General features: G+C 42.8%; 1 protein-coding gene across 3 annotated transcripts in view; it reads right to left on the bottom strand.

The window, feature by feature from the left end:
• LOC118393543 (coiled-coil domain-containing protein 60-like) overlaps positions 1-20,791 on the bottom strand; it is a 55,811-nt gene that overhangs the window by 14,191 nt on the left and 20,829 nt on the right. For 2 of the 3 annotated variants that reach the window (XM_035786296.2, XM_035786297.2), the window contains exons 5-10: positions 12,118-12,222; positions 8,994-9,084; positions 8,030-8,291; positions 5,805-5,904; positions 5,305-5,382; positions 1,160-1,300 (exon numbers count right to left, since the gene is read on the bottom strand). In XM_035786296.2, coding sequence (XP_035642189.1) covers positions 1,160-1,300; positions 5,305-5,382; positions 5,805-5,904; positions 8,030-8,291; positions 8,994-9,084; positions 12,118-12,222 — 777 coding nt within the window. Of the gene's footprint in view, positions 1-1,159; positions 1,301-5,304; positions 5,383-5,804; positions 5,905-8,029; positions 8,292-8,993; positions 9,085-12,112; positions 12,223-12,371; positions 12,522-20,791 lie in introns of those variants that run through there. The other variant, XM_035786298.2, reaches the window with a different exon arrangement.

Raw genomic sequence — 20,791 nt, 5'->3', positions numbered from 1 at the left:
GTATTACTTTTATATGACTGAAGCCTTTAGTGAGAAGTCTAATGCTTTAATATTTAATCATTTCTGCCCTCAGAATTCATATTCATTATATAAATAGGCCCAATTAACTTTGTCTGGCTTGTCGTTCCAAATAAAATGGAATATTGTTTTCTCATATAATAAAAATAAAAAATGTTCGCGAGGTGTAGGCAAGACCATAAGCAAATAGGTCTGCTTACAATGTTTATGTGACCAATAACATTTGATTTATAGTACACACTTATCATTATTAGGTTGTCTGCTTCTTTCCCCAGAGAAAGACGTGGGCAAATTCTATGAAACGTTCTCATACTGCCTGGTTAGTTACCTATGACCTTGTGGTGTGGTTGTTCAGAGACCAACTCACCTCTTTGGACATATTTAGCAGATGCGCTTATCCACAGCAACTTACAGTAGATGACTGCATACATTTTAAATCTTTGTTTGTACTGGTCCCCCGTGGAAATCAAACCCACAATCCTGGCATTACAAGTGCCATGCTCTACCAACTGAGCCACATGGGACTAGTGCTGGTCAGAGCAGGCCCAGTTTTCATTCATGCTTAAAAACATGAATCCTGACATGATTTGAATGAGTCCGACGCATTACTGTTGCGCCACAAGGTCCTGAGTAAGTCGACTGCTTGATATCCTACTGCTGGGAATGAGAAACTGAACTTCGAGAGGCCTGATAGCACACCACCAGACTTTGTGGTGCAACAGTAGCGCATCCGACTCCAGATCGCAAGGTTGCGTGTTCAAATCATGTCGTGGTCAATGCTTTTGAGACTAAAAACTGACCAGCACTAGCGATTAATTGGTCATTGAACAAACATGGCTTTAGAAGACAACACAGGCAGGCCTCCCTCTCTGAGGAAGAAGGACAAAAGTCAGATTGTAGCTTCTGAGGAGCGCAGCGGTCTAAGGCGCGGTATCTCAGTGCAAGAGGTGTCACTACAGTCCCTGGTTTGAATCCAGGCTGTATCACATCGGGTTGTGATTGGGAGTCCCATAGGGCGGTGCACAATTGGCAGGGGTAGAAGAATTTGTTCTTAACTGACTTGCCTAGTTAAACTAATATAAACTTTTGTGGAGGTGAGTTGTTGTGACCAGATCTAGACGGTCAGAGAGGGGATAGTCACCTGGCATTGTGGTCCAGACTGTCACTGAAGATCTGGGCCAGCTCCTCTGCTCTCTCCTCATAGGCTGTCCTCATATCCCACAGCATGGACCTCTTACTGCTGATCAACTCACTGGTGGCTGACAGAGGCTTGGCAGGACAACTATACAGAGAGAGAGAGAGAGAGAGAAATATATATATAATTACTTGAAACATTGGGACACATATTTCCCTCAGATTACACAGATCCACAAAGAATTTGAAAACAAATATAATTTTGATAAACTCCCATATCTATTGGGTGAAATATGTGCAATCACAGCAGCAAGATTTGTGACCTGTTGCCACAAGAAAAGGGCAACCAGTGAGAACAAACAACATTGTAAATACAACTTATATTTATGTTGATTTATTTTCCCTTTTGTACTTGTATATAGACATAATACGACATTTGAAATGTCTTTACTATTTTGGAACTTTTGTGTAAAGTGTAATGTTTACTGTTCATTTTTTATCATTGATTTCACTTCTGTTAATGATCTATTCCACTTGCTTTGGCAATGTAAACATATGTTTCCCATGTCAATAAAGCCTTTAAATTGAATTGAGAGACAAAATGACTTTGCAATACAAAAACATCACATGTACACTGCATTCGGAAAGTATTTAGACCCCATGTCTTTTTCCACATTTTGTTACATTTACATCTTTATTCTAAAATGTATTAAAGAGTTCTATTTTGTCATCATACTAAACACAATACCCCATAAGGACAATGTCCCATAAGGACATTTTCCCAAATGTATAAAAAAGAAAAGGGAAATATCACATTTACATAAGTATTCAGACCCTTTACGCAGTACTTTGTTGAAGCACCTTTGGCAGTGATTACAGCCTTGAGTCTTCTTGGGTATGAAGCTACAAGCGTGGCACACCTGTATTTAGGGAATTTCTCCCATTATTGTCTGCAGATCATCTCAAGCTCTCAGGTTGGATAGGGAGCGTCGCTGCACAGCTATTTTCACATCTCTCCAGAGATGTTTAATTGTGTTCTGGCTGGGCCACTCAAGGATATTCAGAGACTTGTCCCGAAGCCCCTCCTGTGTTGTCTTGGCTGTCGTCCTGTTAGAAGGTGAACCCTTGTCCCAGACTGAGGTCCAGAGCGCTCTGGAGCAGGTTTTCATCAAGGATCTCTCTGTACTTTGCTCCGTTCATCTTACCCTTGATCCTGACTAGTCTCTTGCCAGATTTCCTCCAGACATGGCGCTTGGCCATCAGGCCAAAGAGTTCAATCTTGGTTTCATCAGACCAGAGAATCTTGTTTCTCATGGTCTGAGAGTCCTTTAGGTGCCTTTTGGCAAACTCCAAGTGGGCGGTCATGTGCCTTTTACTGAGGAGTGGCTTCCGTCTGGCCACTCTACCATAAAGGCCTGATTGGTGGAGTACTGCAGAGAGGGTTGTCCTCCTGGAAGGTTCTCCCATCTCCAAAGAGGAACAATGGAGCTCTGTCAGTGATCATCGTCACCTCCCTGACCATGATTCTTCGTCACCTCCCTGACGAAGGCTTTTCTCCCCCGATTGCTCAGTTTGGCCGGGCGGTCAGCTGTAGGCAGAGTCTTGGTGGTTCCAAACTTCTTCCATTTAAGAATGATGGAGGCCACTGTGTTTCTTGGGGACCTTCAATGCTTCAGACATTGTTTGGTACCCTTCTCCAGATCTGTGCCTCGACACAATCCTGTCTCTGAGCTCTACACACAATTCCTTCGACCTCATGGCTTGGTTTTTTGCTCTGACATGCACTGTCAACTGTGGGACCTTATATAGACAGGTGTGTGCCTTTCCAAATCATGTCCAATCACTTGAATTTACCACAGGTGGACTCCAATCAAGTTGTAGAAACATCTCAAGGTTGATCAATGGAAACAGGATGCACCTGAGCTCAATTTCGAGCCTCATAGCAAAGGGTCTGAATGCTTATGTAAATAAGGTATTTCTGTTTTTGTTCAAATGTGAACAATTTTTAAAAATTGTGTGTAGATTGATGAGGGAAAAAATACATTTCTTCCATTTTAGAATAAGGCTGTAACGTAACAAAATGTAGAAGAAGTCAAGGGGTCTGAATACTTTCTGAATGCACTGAAATTACACACAATGCAGGGAAACTTTATATACTGTACCTACCTGACACTCTAGACCCACTCCAATTTGCTTACCGCCCAATTTGCTTACGGTCCACAGACGATGCAATCTCAACCACACTGCCCTAACCCATCTGGACAAGAGGAATACCTATGTGAGAATGCTGCTCATCGACTACAGCTCGGCATTCAACACCATAGTACCCTCCAAACTCGTCATTAAGCTCGAGACCCTGGGTCTCGACCCCGCCCTGTGCAACTGGGTACTGGACTTCCTGACGGGCCGCCCCCAGGTGGTGAGGGTAGGCAACAACATCTCCACCCCGCTGATCCTCAACACTGGGGCCCCACAAGGGTGCGTTCTGAGCCCTCTCCTGTACTCCCTGTTCACCCACGCACGCCTCCAACTCAATCATCAAGTTTGCAGACGACACAACAGTGGTAGGCTTGATTACCAACAACGACGAGACGGCCTACAGGGAGGAGGTGAGGGCCCTCGGAGTGTGGTGTCAGGAAAATAACCTCACACTCAACGTCAACAAAACTAAGGAGATGATTGTGGACTTCAGGAAACAGCAGAGGGAACACCCCCTATCCACATCGATGGAACAGTAGTGGAGAGGGTAGCAAGTTTTAAGTTCCTCGGCATACACATCACAGACAAACTGAATTGGTCCACTCACACAGACAGCATCGTGAAGAAGGCGCGGCAGCGCCTCTTCAACCTCAGGAGGCTGAAGAAATTCGGCTTGTCACCAAAAGCACTCACAAACTTCTACAGATGCACAATCGAGAGCATCCGGGCGGGCTGTATCACCGGCTGGTACGGCAACTGCTCCGCCCATAACCGTAAGGCTCTCCAGAGGGTAGTGAGGTCTGCACAACGCATCACCGGGGGCAAACTACCTGCCCTCCAGGACACCTACACCACCCGATGTTACAGGAAGGCCATAAAGATCATCAAGGACATCAACCACCCGAGCCACTGCCTGTTCACCCCGCTATCATCCAGAAGGCGAGGTCAGTACAGGTGCATCAAAGCTGGGACCGAGAGACTGAAAAACAGCTTCTATCTCAAGGCCATCAGACTGTTAAACAGCCACCACTAACATTGAGTGGCTGCTGCCAACACACTGACACAACTCCAGCCACTTTAATAATGGGAATTGATGGGAAATGATGTAAATATATCACTAGCCACTTTAAACAATGCTACCTTATATAATGTTACTTACCCTACATTATTCATCTCATATGCATACGTATATACTGTACTCTATATCATCGACTGCATCCTTATGTAATACATGTATCACTAGCCACTTTAACTATGCCACTTTGTTTACATACTCATCTCATATGTATATACTGTACTCGATATCATCTACTGTATCTTGCCTATGCTGCTCTGTACCATCACTCATTCATATATCCTTATGTACATATTCTTTATCCCCTTACACTGTGTATAAGACAGTAGTTTTGGAATTGTTAGTTAGATTACTTGTTGGTTATTACTGCATTGTCTGAACTAGAAGCACAAGCATTTCGCTACACTCGCATTAACATCTGCTAACCATGTGTATGTGACAAATCAAATTTGATTTGATTTGATTTTGATTTGATGTCTTTTTTTATACAATACCATGATTGATAGATTGATTGACTGATTGAGTTGTTGTGACTAGAGCTAGATAGACAGTGGCTTTAGCAGGACAACTATACACAGAGACAGAGACAAGGCTTGTTTTCAATACAACACAGTTACACTCAATGCAATATGATACTCAATGTAATGCAGTATAGTAAAATAGTGTAGGCAACATTTTCTGTCTGCAAAATAGCTCTTACTCGCAAACCTGACCTACTTGACCTCTTCTGGTGCAAAGCGCCTCAACTTTCAAAACGGAAAAGTTCCCAAAACAAACTTAACATTTAAAACAGACAGGGCAGAACTTATTTTTTATTCTGCAGCTGGTAGAACGGTAGAAAAGTAGTAGTAATTTGAGTTTAGGTGTAGCAAGCCAACCTTTTGGGTCTTGGTGTGTCTTTGGTCTTGGGGCGTGTTGTGTTGTCCCCTCTCTGAGGGGTGGATTGGGTAGGTGGCCTGTTGTGTGAGAGAACAAATCCGTTACTATTTATTTAGGGCGTATAGTTAGTTAGGGCGTTTACATATTAGATCACCCTCTCACCCTGGGTTCTGGAGTTAACAAATGGGGTTGAAAGTCTGCGTGGAAATGCAAATGTTTCATTGCTAACCTGGTCACCATTGGGTCAGCATGACATGATAATGCTTTTACTTTTACTTAGTCAACATCATGTAATCATCCACTAGCTCAATTCCAACACACACAGCCATTTATGAATTTGTTAATTCCAGAGAACTTGTCTTGGTACCCCTTTAATCTATTGCTGAGTAAAGGAGAAGAGAGGAGCAGGAGAGTAAGGGATGAAAGCGGAAAGAGAAAATCCAGAGGAGTAGTGACCAGAAAGGGGAGTGGAATGTGGCTAGGCCTAGGGGGACGTTACCGGTATCCGACAGTCAAAGTGCCGTCGCCATGAATCTGCTCTGGATCACCGAAGTCTTTGGTGACACTCTGGTGGACTTCATCCAGCAGCTTCTGAAGGTCTGGGCGGAGAGGCAGTAAACATGAACAGTCACAACATTATAAGGACAACGTTTTGTTCTTCTCTCTGTAGCCTAAAGGACTCACGTCTCACAGGTGTCACCGCTAAAGGGTTATCTTTATTTTTTATTTTGTTTAGAGACGATTCAAAGAAATTATTTACTTTTTTTAAAGGAGCAAAATCATAAAGTCGAATAGTAGGCTATTTAATGAGAAAATCAAAAGTTGTCATCCACAGTGTCCCACAGTTCAGAGTAATTGCCAGAAGGACTTGCCAGAGGATGGCACTTGCAATGCCAGGGTTGTGGGTGCAATTCCCACAGGGGACCGGTATTAAAATGTATGCACTCTGGATAAGAGTGTCTACTAAATGACTAAAATGTAAATGTCAGGAGAGTAGAGTTTTATGAGACAAAAATGATCCCCTAGCTCCCTCTGCTGTTCAGATGCAGTAATTAATTCAAAGTCAGTTCAGATGAACAAAGATTGTTGGCTACAGAACAAGATCTCTTTGAAACACACTATGGTGGAATACATCACAAGTGACACACATAAAATGACGTTGCACTAAATCTTCATAAAGCACTCGGATAGAATGGAATACATTAATCAAAATATGAAAATACACCAACTAGAGACTAAATTAATCACGTGGTGATTAATGTGCTTAGATACCTCATAGGAAAAACCCCACCATAAAACACACCGTCAAAAATGATAATAGCCAATCATTTGTTCTGGCTTTAGATTTAATATAATTTTATAATTAGCTCATAATTTAAATGTATTATCTTTTATGAAAATATTCAAATAATGAGTGCTCAAATGTTGATTCCCTTTTCATCAAAGAGCTTTAAAAAAAGAAAGTCCCTCCCTTCACCCTAGAGGGTGCTAGGACGCATTCTTCATTTTTTTTTTTTTCAGGTAGAAATGTGCCTTGGGGCGGGCGGAGTGAGTGAGCTCAGCTGAATATCACTGGTGCCCAATTTCTGGATTTGAGGCATAACTCTGTGGATTATGGAGAAGAGCAGTTAATTGCTTTAACCTATGAGGAGTAGAGGGAGCGGGGGGGGTTACGACAACGAACTAATGATGACTCGGGCAAACAAAACTAGTCTTTTGTCAAAATGTGATAGCATAACAAAGGCTCTGATCGCTCTTGGATAGATCCGTTGACTAACTATCCTCCAGATTTGATGCAAAGCACTCTGGGAAGCCAGAGCTGGAGAGTAGTGAGGGAGGCTTTAGCTAGCTGTCCAGCTAGCGGGCCCTTTCGTGACCTGACTACAGTGACCAGGGTAGAAAGCAGCAGTGTTGTGTTGGGCTTCATTGCTGGAACAGCATTGGGAGGAAATCAACCCAAAGGAACCAACGCAAAGCTCTGAGAGCGAGTCTTTCCACCCTGGCATGCGCAATACAGACAAGTCTAGAGGCTTTCTCTCTCACTTCTGACTCCTATACTGCATCTGAAATGGTGCTCTATTCCCTACATAGCGCACTACATTTGACAAGAGCCCAATGTGCCCTACAGAGGAATTCGGGTGCCATATCAGATGCAGTGTAGCAGTGTAAGAGTCAGAAGTGACGTGTTGTACGAGGAAAACATTCCTTCAAAAACAAACATTACACTTTGAGCCCAGGGTGTGTGTCATATCACGATCACGTCAGAAGGAAGAGCTGTTCCTATGACAACGGGATCCGGGTGTTTGGGTTCTGTGTGTAGATGTGTGTGTGTGGGGGGGTCTTTGGGTTCCGTGCGCACGCCGCAGATGTTCCTGCAGAGTGACAGGGCTGATGGGAAACAGATAGGGCTCATTCTGGCTCCAAAAATGCAGAACCAGATGACCTGGAGTAACGAGCGGGCCCCGGCACACACACACACACACACACACACACACACACACACACACACACACACACACACACACACACACACACAGAGAGCTCCAAAGAGGAACCAGAATATAACACACAGAAAGATGAGGAGAGAGGCGTTTGCTCCACAAAACAACCCCATTGAACACAGACACAACCTTCACACACACTACCCCTCAGGTTTCACCATATTGCACCCCTTTTTAACCACAGAGAACCCTCTGAATATTACATACAAGACTATTTACTTACACTCTGACATGGGCAGCTCTGTCTCGGAGTCCCCTCCTGCTCCTGGTTGCTCCGCACTATCCTGGCTGGCTCCAGTGGCAGTCACTATAGCTCCAGTTAATGTAGCTCCAGTGTCTTCCATCCCAGGGCCCAGGGAGGACAGGCTGCCCAGAAGGGTAGGGGTGGTGAGGGCTGAGGAGGAGGCTACGCTCATGGAGGACCCCTTCAACAGGTACAGACGACCAGAGGAGGAGCGGGAGGGCCTGGAGCCTGTTCTACGTGGCTGGGGGATGAGGTGAGAAGGAGGTGTCAGAGGGGATTTCTACGCATATATTTTCATAAAAGCGCACCTAGAGCCTTGCATATGCACAGGCACACAGAGACTAACGTACATACACAGACAGACAGGCATGCAGGCAAGCAGACACACACAAACACATATCTCCTTGGCTGAGGACATAGAGTATGAGGATTTGCAGAGGAAACAGTCACGTATCTCCCTTTCCTCTCTCAATCTCTTTTTCTCTCTCCCCTATGCCCTTCCCTCTCTCCAGCCTGTCTATCAGTGTGTGTGTGTGTGTGTGTGTGTGTGTGTGTGTGTGTGTGTGTGTGTGTGAGAGCAGGAGATGAGAGGAGCACAAGACTTCAGCTGCAACAGCTCTCAGCTCTCCTAATGTCCTCTACTGCCACAGACACACACAGGCAAGCATCCCCAAGGAGTGTGTATGTGTCTGGCTGGAAGTGTGTATGTGTCTGGCTGTGTGCGTGTGTGAGTGTGCGACAAATGTCTATGTATGTGTGTGTGTGTGTGTGTGTGTGTGTGTGTGTGTGTGTGTGTGTGTGTGTGTGTGTGTTGTACGGCTTGTTTTGCCTCTTCTGAGCAGGTAATATGACTTTAAGTGACAACCCTTTTAAGGACACAACCCCAGAATTAAACTCAAGAAGTGGATAGGCATAGAGAGATAAAAGAAAAGACAAAGAAGACCTTTTGCAGAGACACAAACTGGTCCCATTTGGTCTCTATGGCTCTCTCTTTATTCAGGGTCTTTAGGGTGGTTTTTCCTTGGCCAGGGTCCCTGGGTAACAGGAAAAAATAAGTGTTTAGCGGGGTTGGGTGTGTGTGAGTTGAGACACATTCATCACACCGCAACATTCCTTGTCCCCACCACCCAGCCTTGGAGTGGGGACAAAGAGAGAGGCATGCACACATACGCAGCCTTGGAATGGCAAGACCCTGACAAATCATCACTGCACACACATGGTACATCCAGGTTGTGAAGGTAGGAAACATCATCTCCTTTTTTTATTTTACCTTTATTTAACTAGGCAAGTCAGTTAAGAACAAATTCTTACTTTCAATGATGGCCTAGGAACAGTGGGTTAACTGCCTTGTTCAGGGGCAGAACAGATTTTTTCCTTGTCAGCTCAGGGATTCGATCTTGCAACCTTTACTAGTTACTAATCCAACACTAACCACTCGGCTACCTGGGGCCCCACAAGGGTGTGTGCTCAGTCCCCACCTGTACTCCCTTGAAAGAAAATGTGCTTTTCTTTAAAAAACAAGGACATTTCTAAGTGACCCCAAACTTTTGAACGGTAGTGTACATATCTGGCATTACTCATCACGAATGTATACACTCTATTCTACGGTATCTTAGTCACTTAATGTTTACATATCTGGCATTGCTCATCTCATGTGGATATACTGTTTTCTCTACGGTATCTCATTCAACTTAAGGATGTTTACATATCTTGAGTTACTCATCTCATATGCATATACTGTTTTCTATACTATTCTACTGTGTCTTAGTCCGTTCCACTCTGACATCGCTCGTCCATATGTATATAGTCTTAATTCTGAACAAGGCAGTTAACCCACTGTTCCCTGGTAGGCTGTCATAGTAAATAAGAATTTGTTCTTAACTCACTTACCTAGTATAATAAAAAATGATTGGTTGTGTAATTTGTTAGATATTATGCACTGTCGGAGCTAGAAACACAAACATTTCGCTACATCTGCAAATCACGTGTATGCGACCAATAAAAGTTGATTTGATGGAAACCGCTGTAGAACTATAATAACCTTGTGATGTGATTTCAGTCTCTCTCTGTAATACGTCTACTGTATAATTTCTCCCATAAAGCTTAAACTGATAGGAAATGTGATTCAGAGCAGAGTCAGTGAGGACGGAAGGGCCTCAAGGCAGTTACTTGCAATACTCCGAGGAGCGCTTTTGTGACATACTGTTTTCTGCCTTCCATCCCTCTCCGCTCCCTCCTCTTTTCCTTCCTTTCCCATCACTAATTCAACACTTCCAGAGAGAGATGGGTGATGATTTCCTAATACATTCTACCAAGCCCCATTGTGAGAGCAGAGCACAGAGACGGCGCTTTATACATTTCCTGAATCCATCCATTCTGCCTCTCAGTGTCTCGTCTGACACCTTCAGAAGCAGAGCATTCAAATTGTTAGCTTTTCAGGCTACTCATTCCCACTTCCATATTAGGAAAGAGAGACAAATAGAGGGATTGAAAATGTGAAAAGAAGAAAAAGAGGTAGAGGCGAGAGAAGATGGGAAGGCTGCAGTCAGAGCAAGATAGTGAACGATGAAAAAAAAGAGTGAGTGGAAGAGAAAGTGTCAGAGAGAGAAAATGAGATTGAGAGAGAGGAAGAAATGTATGTCCTCGGTGTATCATGATAATAGTATTGTCAGTGAAAGGAATGGATATGGTTATGACAGTGGGTTTGAGTTATGGTTATGCAGCTTGGTGCTGTACAGCATGGCAGAGTAGGGTGGGTTTTCTACTCAATCTCTGTCTCCTCCCTCCCTGTGTTGGGTCAGTATCAGGGTAGGTATATAGTGAACCTGAGGGGACGTGGAGATGGAGGAGATTGCATTCCTCTCTCTCTGCTCTACCCCCCGAGGGTTTGGTTTATAGTTCATTTACCACTGTCTGTCTGCCTCAGCCTCAGGCTTCCTGTATGAACCACACTCATGTCTGAGCCTCTGTTCCAATATCCTTACTAGCGTCGCGCCTACTGTAGAATGAAACAATTTATTGGGCATTCTAAGTGATAAACTTCTGTCCCAAAAAGAATCCTTTACCTCAGGATACTTCAACAGGTGACTATCCTGGGGGAAAAGGGCTCTGATGAAGGCGATTCATGCCGAAACGTAGCCGATTGTTTTCTTGTCCTGTCAATAAATCTGATGTATGCAGCAACATAGTGCTCCTTTTTCTTGATTGTCCTGGATAGTCAACAGTTGCATCCTGTGGTAAGCAATGTTTTGGGGATTTTCAAGTCCCTCAGTCGGGCACCTGATTTCCCCTTTTCTTTTAAGATGGGCTGAAGCACGTTTGGGTATGCCTTCTTTCCATTGATATGCTACTGTAACATAGCCTGTGTCTCTACAGCCTGAAGTGAACGGTGGCTCTGTGGCTGACTCAGAGGTGATTGGGATATGTTACAGATGCCGTGTGTTGTGTTGGTGAACTGAAACACAACATACTGCCCTGCTCTACTCTGGTTGGGGTCAAGAGTTAACAGTGTTAATGGGTTGAGTAGGTTACTTTCAAAATGTAATCTGTTACAGTTACTAGTTACCTGTCCAAAATTGTAACCAGTTTTTGGATTACCCAAACCCAGTAACATACTCTGATTACTTTTTGATTACTTTCCCCCTTAAGGGGCATCTGAAGAAGACAAAAAGGATCCATCAAATGCATGTGGTGTGCCATCATAGTTGTGACCAGACTCGCTCAGGTGGAACAAACTTAAACTTGTGCTTTTTTTACATGTTGAGTTAAATGCCATTGAGAAAACAGAAATGTGTCAATGTATTTTTTCACAAGCATCCTTTCTGAATTTAAAAGTAAGCCAATCATCTAGTTTTTCAAAAGTATCTGTAATCTGATTACAATATTTTTGCTGGAAACGTAACTGATTACAGTTACAGTTTTATGGGAAATCAGACAACATGTGATCAGTTACTCTCCAACCCTGGTCAAAACTGTGATTCAGTCCTGGCCTCTGCCCTTTCACTACGTAGCAGCAACACAATAGCTAACCCAACCCAAGCTGCATGGGGTCCATAAAACTACCTTACTTGAGATCCCAGCAGGACGTGACTGGTCCAGCTCTCCCGGTCCTGTCCAGAGTCAGGGCCTCCAGCAACCAGTTCAGACAGCACAGCTGGCGGAATATGGGCCCTCTAAAAGAACAAGAACAATGCTTACAGTGCATGCAGAAGTCCTGAGAGGAAAGGTTATTAGTTTTTTGTTTTTATTTTCCTTTTTTATATCTATTAGTATTTCAATTTTGTCATTTGAAATTCAGTTTAGTTTCAGTTAGTTTTCAGACCTGATTTGCTAGTTTTATGTCACGATCTGTTTCACCTGTCCTTGTGCTTGTCTCCACCCCCCTCCAGGTGTCACCCATTTTCCCCACTTATCCCGTGTTCTATGTTTGTCTGTTGCCAGTTCATCTTGTTTGTTCAAGTCAACCAGCGGTTTGTGTCAGCGCCTGCTTTTCCCCAGTCTCTCTTTTTCACGTCCTCCTGGTTTTGACCCTTGCCTGTCCTGACTCTGAGCCTGCCTGCCTGCCTGCCGTCCTATGCCTTGGCCCCACTACTCTGGATTATCGACCCCTGCCCACCTTGACCCTGCTACAATAAACATTGTTACTTCAATAGTCTGCACTTGGGTCTTACCTGAAACCTGATAGTATTATTGAGTTTTAGTTTCATAAACTATTCATATTTTGTTTTTATATTACACTACATGGCCAAAAGTATGTGGATACTTGCTCATCAAACTTCTCACTCCAAATTCATGGGAATTAATATGGTATTGGTCCCCACTTTCCTGCTATAACAGCCCACCCTTTTCTGGGAAGGATTTCCGCTAGATGTTGGAAAATTTCTGCGGGGACTGTTGGGAAAATTATGATTAAATGACTGAACAAATCATTTCAAATGGAACTGTAAACTAAGTAAACTTATACTCTGTTTTATTATATCTGATTAACAATATGAGTTCATAAGAAGGGATTGTGTGACACAGACAAGGAGTAATTAAAGTTAATGAACACCATTCCAACTGGGAAGAAAGGAATGGTCTGTGGATTAGGTAAACAGATAATGTAGTTAACCTATGGTTGAACCGACGAAACTGAGCTCTGGGGTTTTTAGATAAGGAAGTGAGTGCATTCCTAGGGTTTCTGTTAATTAGAACTGTCAGCTAAGTGGTGATCGATAATGTTGGGGGGTCAAAAGTTAATACAGTTATGTTGTGTGACCTGTGAGTGTGTTAGTAAGTTAGAATGAACCATTAACCTCACTTGGTCCCGGTCGAGAGGAGGGTATTATGTTAAGCCATGAAATGACGTCATGTTATTGTATATAAACTGTTGCTCGTGGTAAAGTGGCAGCGCGCTCCGAGCGTTACCTATTATTGAAATGGCTGATCTCCGTCTATTTTATGCAAACAAGAATCTTACAAATTCTCATAAAATAGATTAAGGGTTTTCAATGAATGAAAACACAATGGCATAATTGGTCCTTCTGTAGCTCAGTTGGTAGAGCATGGCGCTTGTAACGCCAGGGTAGTGGGGTCGATCCCCGGGACCACCCATACGTAGAATGTATGCACACATGACTGTAAGTCGCTTTGGATAAAAGCGTCAGCTAAATGGCATATATTATTATTATTATTATTATTATTATAATTAAATTACAGTAACAGGGACTTGCTTCTATTCAGCCACAACAGCATTAGTGAAGTCGGGCGCTGATGTTGGGCGATTAGGCCTGGCTCACAGTCGGCGTTCCAATTCATCCTAAAGGCGTTAGATGGGGTTCAGGTCAGGGCTCTGTGCAAGCCAGTCAAGTTCTTCCACACCAATCTCAACAAACCATTTCTGTATTGACCTCGCTTTGTACAAGGGGGAATTGTCATGCTGAAACAGACCTAAAAATGCTGAAACATGCTGAAACAGGAAAACTGTTCCCACAAAGTTGGAAGTACAGAATTGTCTAGAATGTCATTATATGCTGAAACGTTGAGATTTCCCTTCACTGGAACTAAGGGGCCTAGCCGGAACCATGACAAATAGCCCCAAACCATAATTCCTCGTCCACCAAACTTTACAGTTGGCACTATGCATTTGGGTGGGTAGCATTCCCCCGGCATCCGCCAAACCAAGATTCGTGGTGGTGAGCTTTACGCAACTCCAGCCGACCCTTTGCATTGCGCATGGTGATCGTAGGCCTGGGTGAGGCTGCTTGGCCATGGAAACCCATTTCATGAAGCTCCAGCCAACAGTTCTTGTGCTGACGTTGCTTCCAGAGGCAGTTTGAAACTTGGTAGTGAGTGTTGCAACCGAGGTCAGACGGTTTTTACGCGCTACGTGCTTCAGCACTCGTTAGTCCCATTCTGTGAGCTTGTGTGGCCTACCACTTCGCAGCTGAGGAGTTGTTGCTCTTAGACGTTGTCACTTCACAATAACAGCACTTACAGTTGACTGGGGAAGTTCTAGGAGGGCAGAAATTTGATGAACTGACTTGTTGGAAAGGTGGCATCCTATGAAGGTGCCACGTTGAAAGTTACTGAGCTCTCCAGTAGGGGCCATTCTACTGCCAATATTTGTCTATGAAGATTGCATGGTAGCAAAGGGTGTGGCTGAAAAAGCCAAATCCACTAATGTGAAGGGGTATCCACATACATTTGGACATGTATTGTATTTAGTTTCAGTTTTAGTGTTACAGATATAAAGTATGGTGGCCTTAGGTTAGGCTAGCAACCTAGTGGATTTCTTCCCTTAGCTTGTGATGGCTCGTGATAGTGATGCAAAACTGGTTGAAAGAATGCCAAGGGTGTGCAAAGCTGTCATCAAGGAAAAGGGTGGCTATTTGAATAATCTGAAATATAAAATATATTTTGATTTGTTTATTACTTTTTTGGTTACTACATGATTCCATGTGCATTATTTCCTTTTTTTATGTCTTCACTACTATTCTACAATGTAGAAAATAGTCAAATAAAGAAAAACCCTTGAATGAGTAGGTGTTCTAAAACTTTTGACCAGTAGTGTATGTAGGATCTTAATTAGACCAGTATTGTTGCAGAAAAAACCCTGCAGCAACAATGATTTTAACATTTAGTTCATTATGTTGCTTTATCAGTGGTTAGGCTATTAGCTGGCCAAAATTAGGCTACTTGAAAAGTGCAAGAGTGTTAATAAAACCACGTGTTGGTGTGGATTTCTGGTGAATTAATGCAAATCACGAAGCTCATCTGCAGCGCAAGAACATTTTCAGCAACAACAAAGTTGTCAAATTAAGATCCTACACCTGTAAGCTTTTATAAAAACTTTAATTAACAAAACCATAGACCACTTAAACTTGTACAACACTTCCAACCACGGGTGGCCAAAAATAATCATTGTACCTTTATATTTTAAATATTAGGTTAAAAAAATGTACTAGATTATCCTCACATGTACACTAAAATGTACCAAAAAGGAACCCCTGAAGGTACATTATTTGTATTTTGATATTTCTGTACCCCAGGGAACACTACTGTACTCTAACTGTTCCCTTTTTCTGAGAGTGTAACTCATAAGAGGATGGTGGCACCTTAATTTGAAGAATGGGCTCGTGGTAATAGCTGAGAATGTATGGTATGGTATCAAATACATCAAACACATGGTTTCCATGTGTTTGATGCCATTCCATATGCTCCATTCCAGCCATTATTGAGAGCTGTTCTTCCCCCAGGAGCCTCCAGTGGTGGAGCTAGGCTATGAGTCATCCATCACCCATAGCCCAACTCCAAATATACAACTTCATTTCCTCAGACATTCACATCACTAGCTACGTTTCCATTATTCACATGTCCAGTTGTTTTTTTGTCGACATTTAGACCGTTTGCATAGAATATAGATACGACAATTGCCTGCTGCCGTGCGTTTCCATTTAAACTGTCGTGTCGATCAAAGCAGCTGGACATAATTACGTCACATTAAAAATAACGTTTTCGCAAAAACCTCGTGTCGAATAAATATTAAGTTGTAGACATGATTCATGTCAGTTAGTCCGCAAAAGCCATCAGAAATAGATTCGCTAATATTTGCAATATTCTAATAATTATCATGTGCCAACGCATCGCCACCGTCCGTGACATAGTGAAACTTGCACTCCGGTAGTCTAGATCTGAAATAACTTGATGGTAAAACTTGCATCCAGCCAAACATAAAACGCAAGGCGAAGCAATTCATGCATTCTTGAAAGTCAAGAAAATCCTTGTCCTGCAAAGACACATTATTATACCTGAACAATTTATTTAGCAAGCAGTAGGCTTTTAGATTTAAATGTGGAGCTTAGCTTTCTCGTTATGTGATCACGTCACGTGCCTTAAAATCATCATTTATTTGAAAAACACGTTTCCATCAGAATTATTTGCAATAAAGAAATGTTTTACAAAAGGAAAATCCACCGCTGCCGAATGGATAACAATGTTTAGAACATATATAGCTGCTGGTTCCCTTACGCATGTCAGTCACCGTGTTTTTTGCGACATTGTCGAATAAACCCGAGTCAATGGAAACCTGCCAACTGTCGCTGGAAAATATACCCCTGCTGTTAGCCGAGAAACGCCAGAAAATAACCAATGTTTCAAAGGTTGTTATCCGTGTTCTGATGGATCCTAATCTACGATATTTGTATCTGCCTCCCATCCACCCGCCCTCTCTCACTCTTTCTCTCCCTCCCTGCTAGGACTGCCAACATACATCCCTGCCTTGATAATGAAAAATTGCCCCACTTTCTGATGAAGGCCACCTCACCCACTAATTTGAGTGAAAAGGAAGAAGAGGGAGTGAGAGAGAGATAACGTTAGATAGACAGAGAGAGAGAGAGATGGGGAGGAGGGTGATAGAAAAAGTGTGAGAGAGAGTGAGATAGAGAGATGGGGAGGGGAGAGATGGCCATATTGTGTTTGACGTGTGAGGAGACATCTGTGTAATGTAGGAAAGGGAAACTCAGGCCGCCGAGTACTGGAGTTGCCATTCCTGGTGTAGTGTAACGAATGTGGTAATACGGCCTTGAGGTGTGAAGGTGTCAGTAGCTAGGTTTCCATCCAATTGGCGACAGATTTTTATGTGAATATTCCAAAATCTGTGCGTGATGACATAGTGAACAGAAAATACACGTTGTGGTTAAATTCCCATGTACCGGATAAAACAATAAATGGGTTTCCATCGTATTTTCAACTCTACTGACGATTTACTCACAAAAATGTTGTTATATTGTGTGTGCAAACTCTGAAAATGGCACGTGCATTCTAGCCAACAGGCTGTGTGCGCGTTGTTAGATTGGTGATGATGAGATTATTATTATAGACAAATTATTATTATTTTATTTTTTCACCTTTATTTAACCAGGTAGGCTAGTTGAGAACAAGTTCTCATTTGCAACTGCGACCTGGCCAAGATAAACGCATAGCAGTGTGAACAGACAACACAGAGTTACACATGGAGTAAACAATTAACAAGTCAATAACACAGTAGAAAAAAAGGGGGAGTCTATATATAATGTGTGCAAAAGGCATGAGGAGGTGGGCGAATAATTACAATTTTGCAGATTAACACTGGAGTGATAAATGATCAGATGGTCATGTACAGGTAGAGATATTGGTGTGCAAAAGAGCAGAAAAGTAAATAAATAAAAACAGTATAAAAACAGTATGGGAATGAGGTAGGTGAAAATGGGTGGGCTATTTACCAATAGACTATGTACAGCTGCAGCGATCGGTTAGCTGCTCAGATAGCTGATGTTTGAAGTTGGTGAGGGAGATAAAAGTCTCCAACTTCAGCGATTTTTGCAGTTCGTTCCAGTCACAGGCAGCAGAGAACGAAAGGCGGCCAAATGAGGTGTTGGCTTTAGGGATGAGTGAGATCAGTGAGATACACCTGCTGGAGCGCGTGCTACGGATGGGTGTTGCCATCGTGACCAGTGAACTGAGATAAGGCGGAGCTTTACCTAGCATGGACTTGTAGATGACCTGGAGCCAGTGGGTCTGGCGCTTTACCGAATATGTAGCGAGGGCCAGCCGACTAGAGCATACAAGTCGCAGTGGTGGGTGGTATAAGGTGCTTTAGTGACAAAACGGATGGCACTGTGATAGACTGCATCCAGTTTGCTGAGTAGAGTGTTGGAAGCCATTTTGTAGATGACATCGCCAAAGTCGAGGATCGGTAGGATAGTCAGTTTTACTAGGGTAAGCTTGGCGGCGTGAGTGAAGGAGGCTTTGTTGCGGAATAGAAAGCCGACTCTTGATTTGATTTTCGATTGGAGATGTTTGATATGAGTCTGGAAGGAGCTAGATTACTTGTATTTGTCAAACGGCAGTCAAGCATTGATTATCATCTCACCAGTATACGACCCTCGATATTTATTGGAAAGGAGCATCAAGCTCATCACCTTGCACTTTCACCACCCTGTTGAAGTTCATCATTATTTATTTAATCTGTAACCTAATAAACGGTATGCTTTCCCGATGAGTCATAGTGGGAGGACCACACAACATGTCATCGCCTGACTCCAAATGTACTCCAATATGATGGTTATTATAGTCTATCAATATTTGCACATGAAAGCGTTTCCACCGACATTTCTGGCATAATTCATTTGACTATCAACATAAAGAGAGTCCCACACTCCATATATAAACGGCCAGTAATTTATTGGGTGTTTACAAACGTTTCGGCATCACTGTTGCCTTCTTTTCTGGGTGCGTGCCATATCGTGTTTTTTATTCTATAATTCATTTTACCAAGAAAAAAAGATCCCACCTTGTCTAGCATATTTTGTTTTGTCGACATGTGGAAAGTTTACCGAAAAATTTTCTGTTTCCATCAAGCCTGTCATTACATATCTTTTTTATCGGACATGTACTTTACTCGCATAAAAAGGTTGGATGGGAAACCGGGTTATTGTGACAGACTACTGATTGACTGCAGGTGACAGTATGATGGAGAGAGAGTGAGTGAAAGGATAGGCGGTTTCACTTTATTCCCTGCCTCAAATGGCTCTTCCTACTGTTATTGGCTTCATTCACTCTGCCTGTTCTCTGTAGTATGTAAACAGCTCACTTTCTACTTTTTGGATCATTTGTTCACCTTTTTGTCGAATCACTTTTTAATCGTGAAATCTATACAATCAATTCTACTCTGTTTAAAAGAGGATCACTGGTTTTATCTAGCTAAAGTTCTCTCATAAGCCATTGTAAGGAGATCTCTCTGCAGTTGTTGTTTGTGTGAATGAATCAATTCCCACTCATCTAACCAGAATGATTGTCTGGGAAGAAACCTGACAGCTTTTCAAAATGTCAAACTCTGATTCAGCTGCCACATCAATGGAATTTGTTATGAAAGGACATCCGAAAAAGACAAGATGAATCGGAAAGACTGAAACCAGGAATAGTTGTCAGACAATAATTAGACACTGAAATATTAACTATTTATCATGTTCTGTTGACAATTTGTCCGGTTAAACCTGGGATTGTTGTGGTAATGACTAACAAAGAGGGAATAAAAGGATAACTGACAAGACAGAAAGACATACATAGTTCTGTTTGACACAGAACAAATTGATAAACATAGACAAATCAAATCAAATCAAATTTTATTTGTCACATACACATGGTTAGCAGATGTTAAATGCGAGTGTAGCGAAATGCTTGTGCTTCTAGTTCCGACAATGCAGTGATAACCAACAAGTAATCTAACTAACAATTCCAAAACTACTGTCTTATACACAGTGTAAGGGGATAAGGAACATGTACATAAGGATATATGAATGAGTGATGGTACAGAGCAGCATACAGTAGATGGTATCGAGTACAGTATATACATATGAGATGAGTGTGTAGACAAAGTAAACAAAGTGGCATAGTTAAAGTGGCTAGTGATACATGTGTTACATAAGGATGCAGTCGATGATGTAGAGTACAGTATATACATATGCATATGAGATGAATAATGTAGGGTAAGTAACATTATATAAGGTAGCATTGTTTAAAGTGGCTAGTGATATATTTACATAATTCCCATCAATTCCCATTATTAAAATGGCTGGAGTTGGGTCAGTGTCAATGACAGTGTGTTGGCAGCAGCCACTCACTGTTAGTGGTGGCTGTTTAACAGTCTGATGGCCTTGAGATAGAAGCTGTTTTTCAGTCTCTCGGTCCCAGCTTTGATGCACCTGTACTGACCTCGCCTTCTGGATGATAGCGGGGTGAACAGGCAGTGGTTCGGGTGGTTGATGTCCTTGATGATCTTTATGGCCTTCCTGTAACAACGGGTGGTGTAGGTGTCCTGGAGGGCAGGTAGTTTGCCCCCGGTGATGCGTTGTGCAGTCCTCACTACCCTCTGGAGAGCCTTACGGTTGAGGGCGGAGCAGTTGCCGTACCAGGCGGTGATACAGCCCGCCAGGATGCTCTCGATTGTGCATCTGTAGAAGTTTGTGAGTGCTTTTGGTGACAAGCCAAATTTCTTCAGCCTCCTGAGGTTGAATAGGCGCTGCTGCGCCTTCTTCACGACGCTGTCAGTGTGAGTGGACCAATTCAGTTTGTCTGTGATGTGTATGCCGAGGAACTTAAAACTAGCTACCCTCTCCACTACTGTTCCATCGATGTGGATAGGGGGTGTTCCCTCTGCTGTTTCCTGAAGTCCACAATCATCTCCTTAGTTTTGTTGACGTTGAGTGTGAGGTTATTTTCCTG

The sequence above is a fragment of the Oncorhynchus keta genome, chromosome 14 (assembly GCF_023373465.1).
Source record: "Oncorhynchus keta strain PuntledgeMale-10-30-2019 chromosome 14, Oket_V2, whole genome shotgun sequence".
NCBI lineage: Eukaryota > Metazoa > Chordata > Actinopteri > Salmoniformes > Salmonidae > Oncorhynchus > Oncorhynchus keta.
This window is presented reverse-complemented; position numbering and strand designations above follow the sequence as displayed.